The sequence below is a fragment of the Canis lupus genome, chromosome 29 (genome assembly GCF_003254725.2).
Source record: "Canis lupus dingo isolate Sandy chromosome 29, ASM325472v2, whole genome shotgun sequence".
Taxonomy (NCBI): Eukaryota; Metazoa; Chordata; class Mammalia; order Carnivora; family Canidae; genus Canis; species Canis lupus.
In genome coordinates this window covers 8,417,094-8,434,832 of record NC_064271.1, presented here as the reverse complement: position 1 = coordinate 8,434,832, position 17,739 = coordinate 8,417,094, and the positions used below count along the sequence as shown (strand labels likewise).

Sequence of the window (17,739 nt, the reverse complement as noted above, 5' to 3'; positions counted from 1 at the left end):
TTTTAACATAGGGAGGTTAAATACTTTGCCAAGTTTCCAAGCCTCCCAAATGGTGCGTTACTGTATAATTGTATAGAGAAATACACGGTGCTCTATTCAATAGGATATAGACGGTACAATTATTTAGCACAGGGATTTAAATGATTCTGTCTCAAAGTATAGCCACGCACATGACCATTTCAAGTCACTGTGTTTTCATTAACTGTATTTTCATGGAACTGCAGACTCGCACTCCGTGAGTTCAAGGCTGTAATCATAGTCCTCACAACCTTTCTTTCAGTTAAGAGCACTCATCAGGCAGACCAAAGCTACACATTCAAAGCTGCAATAGCAAGTCATATGAAGCATATTTATTTACTTCTATATCTCCTGTTACTAATGAAATCCAATTATGTATTACTTATCATTGAAATTTGGGGTTTTTTCCCACCGAGGTATTTCTGTTCCTGGGAGGACTGAGGTCAGAGGCTTATTGTCATTGTTTCCACTTGTGTGTTTCCTGTGTCCCTTGATTTCTGATCAGATTGAAAGGATAGATAGAATGAACTGAGAGAGGGGAATGTTAAGAATTTAAGACATCAATCTTTTGTGTGACTAGGTCCAATTTAATTTAAGAAAAGAAAAGCAGAAGAGTACTAGAATAGACTAATCTAACCTGTTCTTTAGAAAAGTTTGGCTTCAGAAAGGCAGTGAGGGAAGGGTCAAGAATAAAGGAATAGTTAAGGATATGTGCCTCTACTAAAGAATGAGGGAGGCGGTGCTATTTCTCCCCAGTGGGTGGTGGTGGCAGAGAGCCAGTTTTGCAGTTCTCAGCTACAAGCCCTAGCAGTATAGAGAGTGGGATGGACACTTATCTCCACACCCATCTCCCTAAAGGCTGGAGACTAGCCACCCTCAAGGCTAAGATGAGAAAAGGGGCTTGTTAATAATTTCAGGCTGAAAAGGGTGGGTGCTCTTTTAGTGTAGTTAAGAATAACAGTAGCTGTATTCCACCTTTTTAAAAGGGGAACCATAAAACAATTTCCCTCTGAAATAAAAAATAAGCAAAGGATTTCCTACCATCTCCACTATTCTCTATAATTGTTTTTTTTTAAGATTTTATTTATTTATTCATGAGAGATACAGAGAGAGAGAGGCAGAGACACAGGCAGAGGGAGAAGCAGGCTCCATGCAGGGAGCCTGACACGGGACTCGATCCCGGGACCCCAGGATCATGCCCTGGGCCGAAGGCAGGCGCCAAACCACTAAGCCACCCAGGGATCCCCTCTAAAATTGTTTTGAAGGTACTTCTCAAAATAATTATTATGTTGTAGTCAATATGAAGTAGTTAAAGGTGTAAGAATTGGAAACGAAGAGATACAACTACCTGGATTTATAGAAAATGAAATTTTTAAATGTATGGAAAACCTAAAAATTCATGTAAAAATCTAAAAAAATAATAGAAATCAAGGAATATAGAAAATACTAGTCTTCATAACAACAAAATGGAAGCAGAAACCTCATTTACAGTACTAAAAATAATAATAGAAATAATAACAGAACACCTAGGCATAACTTAACAGGACATATCTAATATTTATATAAGGAGAATTCTAAAAGCATCCTGAAATACAAAAAAACAGAGTCAAGCAAATGAAATGATACATGCCTTGTTTGAGATGGGAAAATTCAACATTATAAATATGTCAATTCTTTCTAAATTAATTTATAAATGTAATGCACTCACTACAAAAATATCCTTATATTTTCTAAGGTAGAATAAGTTGAATATAACAAGCAATAAAAGTCAAAAAAGAAATCTTGAAAAGAAGAGAAATGAGAAATGTTTAGGGATTTAGCCATATGTCTAGAAATTACTCCACAGCATGAAAGATACTATCTAATATTAAAACATATTACATTAAAGCATGTGATAACAATATGGCTACTATAGTATTAGAAGATGAATAGATGGATAAATTAATAATAAATCTAGAAATGGATTCAGTGGCATGTGGGAATTTAGCATATAATAAATGGAGAAAAGATGGGACTTTCTAATAAATGTTGGAATAGGTATGTTTAAAAAATAAAATTGAATCCATTGCACTGTAAATCAGGATAAAGTAAAATATATCCAATTATTTAAAATATTAAAATACATACAACTGTATAAATATTAAGAGAAAACATGAGTAATTGCTTTATAAACTGTTAGAGTAGAAAACTTTTATAACCATGACTCAAAAATCTATACTAACAGGTGAAAAGATTGATGAATATGATCACATGAAAATAAAAATTTGTGTATTGTGAAAATCCATCATAAGCAAAGTAAAAATGACAAGTGACAAACTGGGGAAAATATCTGCAACTTATATTATAGACAAAAGATTAATATCCCAAATAAATAAACAGCCTCTAAAGGTTAACAAGAAAATGACCAACAGCCTTATAGGGGAGAAAAATGAGCAAATGATATAAACAGTTTATGGAGAAAAAATGCAAATAACTTTAAGAATACACAAAGCTTTTCAACCTCCCTCAAAAAAAAAAAAAAAGAAAAGAAAAGAAAAAAGAAAAGAAAAGAAAAAAAGAAAAGAAAGGAAAAGAAAAGAAAAGAAAATGAAGAACAAATTTCACTTAGAAACAATTTTTCACTTACCTAATTGGCCAAAATACAGAAGTTTGACCACATTTTCTATTGCCAAGTTTATGAGGAAACAGACTCTTATGTCCTTTGGTGGTTAGAATGCAAGATGGTTCAATGCAATAGAGAGGAAGTTAACAGTATCCTGCAAAATTATGTATGCATTTACCATTTGACAAAACAATTACAATTTTAGAAAACCACCTTAAAGATACTTGAACAAAGGAGAGGAGCCAAGATGGCAGAGTAGTAGGCTTCCCTCACCCCTTGAACACAACTAGATAAATATCAAATTATTCTGAATACCCAAGAAATCGACCCAAGGATTGACAGAACAAATGGCACAACTAGACGGAGGGAAGAGGCCACATGGTGGAAAGGAGGAGGTGTGGAGACATGATTTGCAGGAGAAATGGATCATAGGTATTGCAAGGGGTAGGAAGGCCTGGTCACAGAGAGAGGAGAGAGACAGAGAAAGAGAGAGAGAGAGAAAGAGAGAGAGAGAGAGAGAGGAGAACAAAGGGTATCGCACAAGGAAAACACTTCCCCAAAGCCGTTGACTGGGAAAACAAGATGGGCTGATTTTCTGGAGTTTTTACAACCAGCAGGACTCAAAGACTGGAGTTTTAGAGGTCTGCAGCATGGTGGGTATTGAGTCCTGAGGGTGCTGCAGTGCTCCTGTGGAGAAGGAGGCCACATAGCTTGGGAACACAGGGTGTGCTCTGAGGATCCCCTGGTATGCACTGCAAGAGATGGTTCCCCATTTTTTGGAGCACATCTGGGAAAAGTGGTATTGCCCCTCCGGGGAGAAAAGAGCTAGTGGGACCCATTGCTCTCCCCCACCCCTCAGCATAGCCAAAGAGACGCACCCCTGCCAAGGGCAGCTAACTTGGACATTGGCTCTTTGCTGCACTTTACTCCAACTCCATGTCCCTGCACTATGGTGCAACCACCTTTTGGGACAAACCTGCATCAATCCTAGCAGAGCGAGACCCTCCTCCAGAGGATCCATGTGGGGCTGCACCATGCCAGGTTCCTAAAGTTTGGAGTTTTAAATCTCAGCCAGCCTGTCTCGGATAAAACACAGGTACACTGCCCTTCTGGGGAGGTAGACAGCCCACACACAGACAGAGTGAGGGCAGCGATAAGAGGGATGTCTAGGACACAGGAGAGATTGTTTGCTCTTCTGAGAGGGCTTCCCAGACAGTGGCGGTTGCCCTATGGGGATGTGGGAGGGGGCTGGTGCCATTTCTTTCCCCCACACTTCAGCATCAACTAATTTCAATAAGCAGGCCTGTGCCAACAGTGATGACCTGAACCACTTATACCAAGCCCCACTCTCTAGCACTCTGCAGGTGCTGCTTTTCCTGGGCAAGACTAGCACAAACCCCCCACATGTACCTTGTCTACTGACCAAAGAGTTGAAGTTCTGGTGGAAATAGCATCAGGTAGACCAGTGTACACATAGTTAGAACTTGCCACACTCTGCCCAAGTTTCAAACATTCTCCATTACAGGCAAGGAGAAACTCTACAGAGGACTGACCTGAGGGAACAGCAGCCAAAACACAGCAGCAGAGTGCACAGAGCACACACCAGAGACACTTCCTGAAGTGTCAAGCCCTGGATAGTACATGACCTCTTCTTTATAAAGCCATTATTCTCAGGAACAGGAAACATAACAGGCTTTCTTAGCACACAGAAGAAGACAGACCTAGACAAAATGCCATCATGGAGAAATTCATCCCAAAAGAAAGAACAAGATAAGGTCACAGTCAGGGATCTCTAGTCAAAACAGATATAAGTAATATGCTTGATCCAGAATTTAAAACAACAATCATGAGGATTCTAGCTGGGCTTAAGAAAAGCATAGAAGACTCTGGGGAGTCCCTTACCTCAGAGATTAAAGACCTAAAAATTAGTTACATCAAAATGAAAAATGCAATAACCAAGATTCAAAACCAACTGGATGTAATGACCATAAGGATGGAAGAAGCAGAGGAATGAATAAGTGATATAGAAGGTAAAATGGAAAATAATGAAGCAGAAAAGAAGAGTGAAAGAAAAATATTAGGTCATGAATGTAGGCTTAGAGAACTCAGTGACTCCATAAAGCAAAATTACATTCATATCATAGAAGTCCCAAAAGAAGAAGAGAGGGAAAAAGGGCAGGAGGTTTATTTGAGGAAATTATAGCTGAAATCTTTCCTAATATGGGGAAGAAAACAGACTTTGAAATACACAAGGGACAGAGATCTCCCATAAAAATCAAAAAAGCAGGCCAACACCAAGACATATCATAGTAAAAGTTGCATAATATACTGATAAAGAAAAAATCCTAGGGATCCCTGGGTGGCGCAGCAGTTTAGCACCTGCCTTTGGCCCAGGGCGCGATCCTGGAGAGCTGGGATCGAATCCCACGTTGGGCTCCCGGTGCATGGAGCCTGCTTCTCCCTCTGCCTATGTCTCTGCCTCTCTCTCTCTGTGTGTGTGACTATCATAAATAAATAAATAATTTAAAAAAAAAGAAAAAATCCTAAAAGCAACAAGACAAAAGAAGTCCCTAACTTACAAGGGAAGACAAATAAGTTTAGAAGCAGATCTATCTGCAGAAACTTGGTAGGTCAGAAGAGGGTTGCATGATATATTCAATGTGCTGAATGGGAAAAATATGCAACCAAAAATATTCTATCCAGCAAGGCTGTCGTTCAGAATAGAAGGAGAGATAGTTTCCCAGACAAACAAAAACTAAAGGAGTTCATGACCACTAAACCAGCCCTGCAAGAAGCATTAAAAAGGACTCTGAGTGTGAAAGACAGACCAAAAACAACAAATACTAGAAAGGAACAGAGAAAATCTCCAGAAACAAGACAAGTAATAAAATGGCACCAAATTGACATCTATCAATAACTACTCTGACTGTAAATGGACTAAATGTTCCAATGAAAAGACACAGGGTGTCGTAATAGACTTAAAAAAACAACCACAAAAAACAGCACTCATCTATACATTGCCTATAAGAAACTCATTTTAGATCCAAAGACACCTGCAGATTGAAAATGAGGGTATTGAGAACCATCTACATGCTAATACACATCAAAAGAAAGCCATAGTAACCATATTTATATCAAATAGACAAGATTTTAAACCAAAGATTGTAACAAGAGATGAGATGAAGAAAGCCACTATATCATAATAAAGGGGTCCATCCAACAAGAAGACCTAACAATTATAAATAATTATGCTCTCAACTTGGGAACACTCAAATATATAAAACAGTAAATAACAAACATAAAGGGACTCATTGCTAATAATACAATAATAGTAGGGGACTTTAACACCCTACTTACATTGATCAACAGATCATCTAAGCAGAAAATCAACAAAGAAACAATAGCTTTGAAAGACACACTGGACCAGATGGACTTAACGGATATATCAGAGCATTTAATCCTAAAGTAGCATACTACATATTCTTTTTGAGTGCACATGGAACATTTTCCAGAATAGATCACATGTTGGGTCACAAATCATCCAGTCCTCAAGAAGTACACAAAGACTGAGATCACACCATGCATATTTTCTGACCACAACACTATGAAACTTGAAGTCAACCACAAGAAAAAATTTGGAAAGACCACAAATACTTGGAGGCTAAAGAATATCCTACTAAAGAATGAATGAGCCAACCCAGAAATTAAAGAAGAAATAAAATTACATGGAAACAAATGATAACAAACACATGATGTTTCAAAACCTTTGAGATGCAGCAAAGGCATAAGAGGGAAGTATACAACAATATAGGCCTACCTCAAGAAGCAAGAAAAATCTTGAATATGAAACCTCATCTTACACCTAAAGGAGCTAGAAAGAGATAAACAAATGAGGTGTAAAGCCAGCAGAAGAAAGGAAATAATAAAGACTAGATTGGAAATAAATGATATAGAAAAAAAGAACCCAATAGAATAGATCAATGAAACTAAGAGCTGTTTCTTCAAAAGAATAAATAAAGTTGATAAACCCCTAGCCAGACTAATCAAAAAGAAAAGAGAAAGGACCCAAATAAATAAAGTCCACAAATGAGAGAAGGAAGATTACAACCAACACCATAGCAATATAAACAATTATAAGGGAATATTATGAAAGATTATATGCCAACAAATTGAGCAATCTGGAAGAAATGGATAAATTCCTAGAAACATAATTACCAAAGCTGAAACAGGAAGAAATAGGAAATTTGAACAGATTGATAACCAGCAAAGAAACTGAATCAGTAACCAAAAATCTCCCAACAAACAAAGTCCAGGGCCAGATGGCCTCTCATGGGAATTCTACAAACTATTTAAAGATGAGTTAAAATCTATTCTTCTCAAAGTATTCCAAAAACTAGAGATGGAAGGAAAACTTCCAAACTCATTCTACAAGGCCAGCATTACCTTGATTTCCAAAAAAAGACCCCACTAAAAACATAATTATAGGCCAACTCCCTGATGAACATGGATGCAAAATTCTCAACAAAACACTAGCAAATAATCAAGATCAATGGGGCTTATTCCTGGACTGCAAGGTGTTTCAATATTTACAAATCAATCACCATAATATGCCATTATTAAAAGAAAGGAAGAGAACCATATGATTCTCTCAATACATGAAGAAAAAGGAAGTGACAAAGTACAGCATCATTCTTGATAAAAACCCTCAACAAAGTAGGGATAGAAGGAACATACCTCAATATTGTGAAAGCCATGTACAAAAGACCCACAGCTAATATGATCCCTAATGGGGAAAAACTGAGAGCTTTTTCTCTATGCTCAGGAATAAGACAGGGATGTCCACTCTCACCATTGTTATTTAACATAGTACTGGAAGTCCTAGCCTCAGCAATCAGACAACAAAAAGAAATAAAAGGCATCCAAATTAGAAAGGAAGTCAAGACTATCCCTGGGTGACTCAGCGGTTTAGTGCCTGCCTTTGGCTCAGGGCATGATCCTGAAGTCCCAGGATTGAGTCCCACATCAGGCTTCCTGCACGGAGCCTGCTTCTCCCTCTGCCTGTGTCTCTGCCTCTCTCTCTCTTTCTTTCTCTCTCTCATGAATAAATCAATAAAATCTTTAAAAAGAAAAAAAAGAATGGCATCTGTTTAAAAAAAAGGAAGTCAAACTTTCACTATTAGAAGATGACATAATACTTTATGTAGAAAACCTGAAAGACTCTATCAAAAACTTACTAGAACTGATACACAAACTCAGTAGAGTTATAGGCTATAAAATAAATGTACAGAAACCTGTTGCATTTCTGTACAAAAATAATGAAATGGTAGAAAGAGGTATTAAGGAATCAATCCCATTTACAATTGCACCCAAAACCGTAAGGTACTGAGGAATAAACCTAACCAAAGATGTAAGAGATCTGTACTCTGAAAACTATAGAACACTGATTAAAGTAAAGATGACACAAAGAAATGGAAAAACATTCTATGCTTATGTATTGAAAAAACAAATATTGTTAAAATGTCTATACCACCCAAAGCAATCTATACATTTAATGCATCTCTATCAAAATACTACCAGCATTTTTCACAGAGCTAGAACAAACAATCTTAAAACTTGTATGGAACCACAAAAGACCCTAAATAGCCAAAGCAATCTTAAAAAAGCAAAGCAAAGCTGACTTCAAGTTCTATTACAAAGCTGTAATCATCAAGACAGCATGGTGCTATCACAAAAGCAGACACATAGATCAATGGAATAGAATACTAAACCCATAAATGGACCCACAACTCTATGGTCAACGAATCTTTGACCAAACAAGAAAGACTATCCAGTGGAAAAAAGACAGTCTCTTCAACAAATGGTGTTGAAACTGGACAGCCACATGTAGAAGAATGAAACAGGACCACTTTCTTACACCATACACAAAAATAAATTCAAAATGGATGAAAGACCTAAATGTGAGATAGGAATCCATCAAAATCCTAGAAGAGAACACAGGCAGTAACCTCTTTGACATTGGCTATAGAAACTTCTTACTAGACACATCTCCAGAGGCAAGAGAAACAAAAGCAAAAATAAATTATTGGGACTTTATCAAGATAAAAAGCTTCTGCACAGGGAAGGAAACAATCACCAAAACAAAAAGGCAACCTACAAAATGGGGAAGATATTTGCAGATGATGTATCTGATAAAGGGTTACTATCCAAAAATCTATAAAGAACTTGTCAAACTCAACACTCCAAAAATAAATAATCCGGGTAAGAGATGGGCATAAATAGACATTTTTCAAAAGAAAACATACAGGTGGCTAACAGATGCATGAAAAGATGCTCAACATCACTCATCATCAGGGAAATACAAACCAAAACTACAATGAGATACCACCTCATACCTGTTAGAATGGCTAAAATTAACAACACAGGAAACACAGATGTTGGCAAGGATGTGTAGAAAGGGGAACCCTCTTACACTGTTGGTGGGAATGCAAACTGGTACAGCCACTCTGGAAAACAGTATGGAGATTCCTCAAAAAGTTAAAAATAAACTACCCTATGACCCAGCTATTGCACTACTAGGCAATTACCCAAAGAATACAAACATACAGGTTAAAAGGGTATATGAACCCCAATGTTGATAGCAGCATATGAACAATAGTCAAACTATGGAGAGAGCCCAAATGTCCACTAACTGATGAATGGATAAAGAAGAGCCACCCAAAAGAATGAAATCTTGCCATTTGCAAGACATGGATGGAGCTAGAGTGTATTATGCTAAGCAAAATAAGTCAGTCAGGGAAAGTCAAATACCATATGATTTCATTTATATGTGGAATTTAAAAAACAAAACACATGAACATAGTGGGATGGTAAGAGAGGCAAACCATAAAACAGACTATTAATCATAGGAAACAAACTGAGGGTTCTGGAGGGGAGATGGGATTAAATAGGTGATGGGCATTAAGGAGAGCACTTGTGATGAGCCCTGTATTATATTTAAGTGATGAATCACTAAATTCTACTCCAAAAACTAACATTATGCTATATGTTAATTAACTGGAATTTAAATAAAAACTTGAATCAAACAAGTGAACAAAAGATACTTGAACAAAAATATGAAAAGATGTATGTACTGTGTGGTTTTGTTGTTGTTGTTAGATTATTTGTAAAATACTGGAAATAATCCTAATATCCATCCTTAAGAGAACTGGGTGAAGACATTATGATATGATAGATGATATCATCATATCATTCACATGATAGAGCACTATCGAATAGTCACAGAATGAAGTATTATTCCTCAAAGAAAGGAGAAAGGCTGTCCTATGGAGAAATCTCTAATATGCACTGCTAGATGAAAAGACAAGTCACACTGCAGTATGGATAGTATATTTCTTTATACCTAAGAAACGGAATACATTTTAGCTGGTGTTTTTTAAAACTCAATTCTTAAAAGCTAATAAAAATTGTTCCTTGTTTGGAGGGATAGAATGGAGTGATTGAATCAGAGGTGGCACTTAGGCTTCTTACAATGCCACTCGTTTTGTGCTTTTGACTTTGAACAGTGTAAATATAAATAGAAATTTAAATCCAAATGGGGGAAAAATCAATAAACATTGAAAACAAAAAGAAATAAATGACCCTGTGTATCAAATTGTTGGTTTAATGACACAGGGAAAAAACATATAATGTGTTTAAAACAAAGTATTTGACTAATACCTAGAAGGATATATTCTAAGAACCAACAACAACCACAAAAATATCTGCAAAGGAATCTGAAACTCTGTTCATTATTCCTAGTGTTAGGACCCAGGCTCACTTGATTTCTTTCTCTCTTTTCCTTCCTTCCTTTTCTTCCTTCCTTCCTTCCTTCCTTCCTTCCTTCCTTCCTTCCTTCCTTCCTTCCTTCCTTCCTTCCTTCCTTCTTTCTTTCTTTCTTTCTTTCTTTCTTTCTTTCTTTCTTCTCTTTCCTCTTCTTTCCCTTCCTTCCTTCCTTCCTTCCTTCCTTCCTTCCTTCCTTCCTTCCTTCCTTCCTTCCTTCCTTCTTCCTTCCTTCCTTCTTTTCTTCCTGCCAGGATTAAGGTGTTGCCTTTTATTATGTCCTGCAGCCATCTTTCCTTCAGTACCTTGGCTAGACGTGGGTTATACAGCCACGATCTAGCTTTAAGGAAGCTGGAAGCAATAAAGAACAATATTATCACAATTATTCAGATGAATCATGAACCACTACTTGGGGCTAGGCATTTATCTGTCCTCTCCCACAAAAAAAAAGTAGGGTCTGTTAGCAAGGAAGAAGGAGAGAGTGTACTGGAGAGAAGTAATTTAAAGCACTAGCCAAGGAGGGTAAGGGTCAGAGGAAGACCTCAGATGAATGTTTTTTGAGGGCATGGAGGAGGCCATCTGGCAGGCACCAGAAGGGGAAAAATACAGTTGTAAAGCACTTGTGGGGAAGTTAACAAAACGACACATATGACTTTTAATCCTTACCACTCTTATGAGTTGGATTATGTTTATTTCTCTGAAGATTCTGGAGTGTCCTCATGTGCATGTGCGTGTGCATGTGCATGTGCATGTGTGGACAACTGACAAGAGAAGTACCTTGCCTCAGGTCATATAGCCAGTAAGTGGAAGAACCTGGGTTCCCACTCACACAGCAGCAATAGAGCCAGGCTTCTAATTACTCCTCTAGAGACTGGTTTTACTGAACCCATGATAAGGACCATAATACCTAGGATTCATTTTGCAACAGCGGCTAACATCTAACAGGCAAGCACTGTGCTAAGTGCTTTATATAGATGATCTCTCTTAATCCTAGAGAAAACTCAACTATTACCCTGTGATTCCAGATGTGAACTTTGAGATTCCAATAGCCTGAGTCATTTGTCCATGTTCTTAGCTTTACTAAGCAGCAGAGCTGGAATGTGTGCCTACTTCTATGCTTCTAGTGTCTCTCCTCTTAGCTGCCTTGCAAAGCTGCCCCTTCCTGGAAAGAAGTTTTTTTTAAAAGCTTGTTATTTCTGAGACAACCTTTTCAGTTCTTAAATTTACATTGTGTGGTAATGAGGGTCTTTGGACTCATTAAGCGGACATAGAGTTTAATAAAATATTTTTAAAATAGAAATTTCCTTCAGTAGATAATATGCAAATTAAGCCTGAAAGAAATATGAATGAATATTGAGAGTTAAGAATTCTGAATCCTACTCTCTGGGCTCAGACCTAGTTTGCAGCCACATGGCTAAATGCACCAAAAAGGTCAGAATCAGGGGTACCTGGGTGGCTTAGTGGTTGAGCATCTGCCTTTGGCTTAGGTCATGATCCCAGGGTCCTGGGATCGAGTCCCACATTAGGCTCCCAGGAGGGAGCCTGCTTCTCCCTCTGCCTGTGTCTGTCTCTGTGTTACTCATGAATAAATAAATAGAATCTTTAAAACCAAAACAAAAAACCCAAAAACCCCAAAAGGTCAGAATCGTTGGTAAATATAGGACCGGTTATGGTGCCTCCCTCAAGAAAACAGTGAAGAGGATTGAAATAAGCCAGCACGCCAAGTGCACTTGCTCCTTCTGTGACAAAACCAAGATGAAAAGACGAGCTGTGGGGATCGGGCATCACAGTTCCTGCATGAAAACAGTAGCCAATGCTATCTGGACCTACAGCCCCACTTCTGTTGTCACAGTAAAGTCTGCCATCAGAACACTGAAGGAGTTCAAAGACCAGTAGAAGCTCCACCATTTGAAATATTGCTAGCCTATAAGAGATGGGTTAATTTATATAACAACAACAAAAAGAATTCTGAATCCCAGGATTGGTGGTCTAGGTCACAATGCCCTTAAGCAAGAAGTCAAGAAGTTGTGTTTTAAGTAAAAAACCTACTGTTGGCTCAAGGGTGAAGGTATGCTATCTCAGGAAAGGGGCCAAGATGAAGACTGAAAAGTCAATAGCGCATGTTGGGATCTGAGGGTCCCAAGTGTAAGAACTTACAACTTTCTAAGGCCAGCTATTGTAGTAGCCCAGAAGATACAGAGGAGTAGCTTCCCCCAACAGATAACATGAAGGCTTCTGCCTAAAGCAACTTCAGTCACCAGGACTAATAGTCACATGCTGTCAGACAATGTTTAAAGCATACTATCTGGACTTAAACCAGCTTCAGTTTCTGCATCAGTGACTCTAAAGAAATACAGATGACCCTTAAAAAACACAGGTTTGAACTCTGTGTGTCCATTTATACCCAGATTTTTGCAGTATAGTACTGTGAATGTATTTTCCTTGTGATTTTCTTAATACCATTTTCTTTTTTATAGCTTACTTTACTGTAAGAATACAATATAATATATATATTAACATATATATTGTAAGAATACAATATGATATATATTAACATATATATAACACATGTTTTATATAATATATAAACTGTTTATGTTATTGGTAAGGCTACTGGTCAGCAGTAGGCTATTAGTTAAGTTTTGGGGGAGTCGAAAGGTATACTCAAGTTTTTGACTAGGGAGGGTGCTGGTGCCCCAGACCTCCTCATTGTTCAAGGGTCACCTGTAATTCTCTGGCTTCAGGAACTCCTGATCTCTAGGCTCCCTTTCACTAGTGTCATCCTCTGAGGACCATCCCTCCCACTGAAAGCCCGACAGCTACTAATGTTACCAGAAGCCAATGTACCAGAACCAATATGACATCAAGACAAGTCCCTATATTAAGAATAAATACATTTTGGGCAGCCCCGGTGGCGCAGCGGTTTAGCGCCGCCTGAAGCCCGGGGTGTGATCCTGGAGATCCGGGATGGAGTCCCACATCAGACTTCCTGCATGGAGCCTGCTTCTCCCTCTGCCTGTGTCTCTGCCTCTCTTTTGCTCTCTCTGAATCAATAAATAAATAAATCTTAAAAAAAAAAAAGATTAAATACATTTTTAAAATAGGGAAAGCCATCTGAAAAATTTAAATGTTTATTTATGAGAAATGCATAAACGCCCCCAATAAATATGTGAAAATTAATAGTCAGGTGGCTGGAATGGGGAAGCCCTACTACTCAATGTCAATTACAGGAAGAATTGTCAATTACAGAATCCAACTGAAACATCCTCAACAGGAAAAGATGCACATGGCTTCCTTTACAAGAAATCGACTACCCCCGCTATTCAACAGGGAATAGTCATCACCCTGAACTCTCACTTTTCTCCAGTTGACTTTTATTCAAAATAGCCTCTCCCAGTTTCCTCTTTCTTCACCATAAACTAACGTTCTTCTCTTTTGTTGGACTTGCCTGTGGTTTTGCTGTAGCTTCCATGTCCTGAATTGCAATTCTCTGCTAGTCCCGAATAACCCCATTTTGCTGGTAAGGAGACCGGTTGTTTAATTTTTAAGGTTGACAAGTAAAAAGATGTTTTACTTTGGGCATTATTATCCTCTCACCATCTTTCTTTTGTGTTTATTAATCTTATGATTGGTACTGGACCATCCAGAAGAAAAAGAAAATGGCCCTGAACATTTTGCATTATTTAAAAATCCAAAATAGTTTTACTTTTCCCTGATGACCTGGACCTGTCATGCTCACCTGACCTTTCTCTTGCTTTGCCACTTGTCTCTCACAGCTGTGGGATATCATGTTTCTTTCATGGAGTTCTGGCGTTGTAGATTAAGACTTAGTATCCCTCTCAAAATATCGTCCAATATTGAAGTGAATGAAATATTTAGATTCATCAAAATGTTACAGAGAGTGAGATGGAAAAGGAAAGAAGCCTCGGTTCTTTTGCTGCCACAATGAAGAATTATGGGAAGGGGAAATGAAAGTGAGGCAGAGCAAAGTTTTATTAAAGTATGCTCAGAGACAGGAGTGGGCCAGTCAAGAGAGACAAAGGACCGGGAAACTGGGGTGTGGGCTTATATCATTTTTTTTCTTTTGGGGGAGTCCTAGGGTTCCAACATTTGAGTGACATGCCTGGGATTACATAATAATTAGCCAACTATGCATGTCTGTCCCTAAAATGTATTTAAAATACCTGCATGGGGTAGGAAATTGCAACATTATTTCTATTCTAGAGACATAGGTCATGCAATAAGAACAAGCAGCTGGTTTCTGTACCAATGAAACAAGCACTATACACTTAACTCTTCCTCTGCCAGGATGCTGTAACAGCAAACTGACTGATAGATGGGTGGAACGGGGTGGACCTTCTGCAGTCCCGGGTTGGGCTATCCAGCAGCATATCTCAGTACAGCAGGACATCCATCCTCCTGTCACTCATGCCTAGTTTCCTGCCTAACAAAAGGAGCTATGACTAAAAATTGCAAAAACAGGTGCACAGAGTCACTATTGACTTTGGTAAAGATTACAATTAGATCCTGCCCACTTCAGTTATAACCATGTTAAATCAGCTTGCTGGGAAGTACAGATCCCTCCCACCCCTACCCCATCCAAAAGTGGAGCATTCCCACGAAACCTTTCCTAAGCCGAAATAGCCATAACGAGAAACAGCAATTGCCATTAATTTGTATGGAAAATTCTTTTGAGTGCTCCCAGACAAAAAAAAAAAAAATAGCCTCTCTTAGGCTTTTCTGATACCCTCAGACACATCTTGCTAACAGATGAACAAAATAAATAGAGATGAAGCACAGATGCTCACAGACACAGTTGGGAGCTGCGGCGACTGATGCTGAGGTGCTGTGTGTGGTTCCTGGGGACGGGGCCTGGCGGGGCCAGTCTCACTGCTCCGGTGCACACTGCCTCCATAAAGGCTCAACTGGCTGCAAAACAAATGCTAAGGCTACTTTCTCTTTTCGCCTTATTTTCGTAAAAGCAAAAGTCCTCTTCAGATTTCCCTGCCTAGCAGAACCAGGTAATGATGGAGTAAGTCTTACCTAACAGTGAAGCAGCCTAACGTGAACTTTTGAAAAGTGAGGGGAGTACCCTGTATTGCTGTAATACATAGTGAGACTCGAGCCATTTGCTGAACCCACAACCATGAGACAAACTCTCGCCTTCTTATCCATTTAAATTTCCCATTCTTTTCTCTCTCTCTCCCTTAGGTCTGCTTTTCTTTCTTTTCTCCATATAAAGGTAAATAAAATAGCTAGTATGCACGTAAACCTGCATGTTTGAAATATGTCCCTGCTGTCTACTTGGTATGTGGACAGACAAGAAACCGCATGTCAGAGGAAGCACTTCTAGGATTTAGGTTAATTTTTCTACTTCCAGACCTTCCAGGCTGGCCTCAGATGGACATTTATGGACACCACTCTCCTGAGGCTCAGGGAAGAAAAGCAGTGGAATACAGAAGAGCTTATACAGTGGTGGTGTGATCTGGTGATGCTGCCCTCTGGATGATGGAAGCCCAGATTCTGTTTTTTTCTCTTGGGTGTCACTCTTGTGGTTTCTCTGAAGCCTTCTGTCACCAATTCCCTCTAAGTACCTTCAAGCTTAGTCTCCTGGGGATCCCCTGGGGTGGTGACAGGCTCTCCAGTCTGCCTTGGAAACTTCATCTGCCAGAGGTCTTCTGTCACAGTTACCTCGGTGTGGCTGGCTACCAGTCCTCATGGACAGCATCACCTCAAGAGAGCCCCAACCTGGCTATTTGCTGGACAACTACTCTGTCTAGGACAGAAAACCCAGCTCTTTATCTTGCCTGACTCTGAGCCCAAGCCACTCCATGCAGGAAAACCTCTTACCTTCAGACTCTTTTACCTTCTATGCCCTCACAATCTAGGGCACACAGATTTTTTTTTTTTCTCTAAATGGTGCCATCCAAACTCCTCTCATTCTGCCTGAGGCAGAGATGGGGTGTGGTCAAGGTGAGAACTGCATTCAGCAACTAGCTTTAAATGTATCCTCACTCATCTTTCCTCTCTGATCATGCTCCTGGCCTATGTGGTGGTAGAAGGGAGGAATTGGCCCTGTTCTGTGGGTGTCCTGACAATAGCTCTGGGGAGATGAGCTGGCAAGTGCCTCTCTTGAGAATGTAGAGTTTCTTCATTGTTCTCAGCTTTTGCATCTCAGTGAAAACTGCAAGACACTGAGAAAACTCGCATCTAGTCTCTGTTGCATAGGGTTCATGCAATTGGGCACCACTCGCCCCCTTTCTTCCCCCAGACACAACACAGGGCATAGTGTAATCAATCAACAGCCACACCTGGTCAGGTCTATGCCAGGTACTGAGGAGGCTATAAAGAAAAGCTAGATTACAAGCCTTTGAGAACTAATCCTCCCAATAAATAAAACAAATGGTGTCCATTTAAATCACAACACATTGAGGCAACAGCAGAGCTGTGCCAGCTAGCACAGCCCGGTTAGGCTGGTCAGATCAGGGATGGAGGAGGTGCCTCCGAGGCCACAGTCCCTGGAAGGGTAAGAAGGAGGTGATGCTCTCTGTGGTCATTGAGTTTTCCTCGACAACCACAGAACAGTGGCCTGGATGCCAGAGGCCAGAGTCTTGGGAAGGGAGAGGACACAAGGAGGGGAAGCAGGGGGTAGCCTGTCCCGCCCTGCAGGATAATGTGGAGTGTGCAATACAGGATGCCTGGGCCATCCAGCCACTCCAGGGCGCATGGGCCACAGTGTTCCTCATCCTCAGAGAAAGAACTTCCTCAGCCAGAAATAGCCTAGGGGAGCCAATGTGTGCCCAGCCTCTGAGGAAAGCAAGAAAAGCATGGCCTTCGCAGTGTATGAGAAGTGCAAGTCAAGAATGAGAATTGGAGGGAAACAATCCTTTGGTTACTGGGCTGTGTTTCTTCAAGTACAAGAGACTAGACCCTGTTGGTAGAGTGCTAGTGATACGGCAGAGCTTGGTTCTTGTCTCAAGGAGTCAAAGAACGAAAGTCGCAGGCAACAGAGAGTGAGCAAAGTGATAGAAGTTTATTAAACAGAGATAGAAAGGAAGCTCTCAAAAGTTTGAGGGGCTCCAATGAGTTTGCCACTGATGGCTTTAATGATCTGTCTTTTATAGGAAACTGATTAGGGAATTTGATAAATTTCTTGTCAATATCAGGGTGGATTTGTCAATATCACGTCTGTATTTAAAACAAACATGGAGGACTTGTAACTATCCTAATAACAAACAAGATGTTTTTATAAATATCATGAGCCCAAACAAGGTGTTGCTTCTCCCTGGTTATCTCCTCCA

The 17,739-nt window shown here is 39.5% G+C and overlaps 2 protein-coding genes across 6 annotated transcripts in view; one reads left to right on the top strand and one right to left on the bottom strand.

Moving 5' to 3' along the window:
• LOC112678481 (uncharacterized) overlaps positions 1–17,739 on the bottom strand; it is an 81,709-nt gene that overhangs the window by 54,489 nt on the left and 9,481 nt on the right. Inside the window, exon 1 of one of the 5 annotated variants that reach the window (XR_004810511.2) lies at positions 2,645–2,735. The exons of the other annotated variants lie outside the window; for them this stretch is intronic. The gene's annotated coding sequence lies outside the window, so the exon portion shown is untranslated. Of the gene's footprint in view, positions 1–2,644; positions 2,736–17,739 lie in introns of those variants that run through there. 5 annotated transcript variants of the gene reach the window in all.
• LOC112678479 (60S ribosomal protein L37a-like) lies at positions 11,849–12,334 on the top strand. The gene is made up of 2 exons (XM_025477779.2): positions 11,849–11,869; positions 12,077–12,334. The coding sequence occupies exons 1-2, from the start codon at positions 11,849–11,851 to the stop codon at positions 12,332–12,334; spliced, it is 279 nt and encodes a 92-aa protein (XP_025333564.1).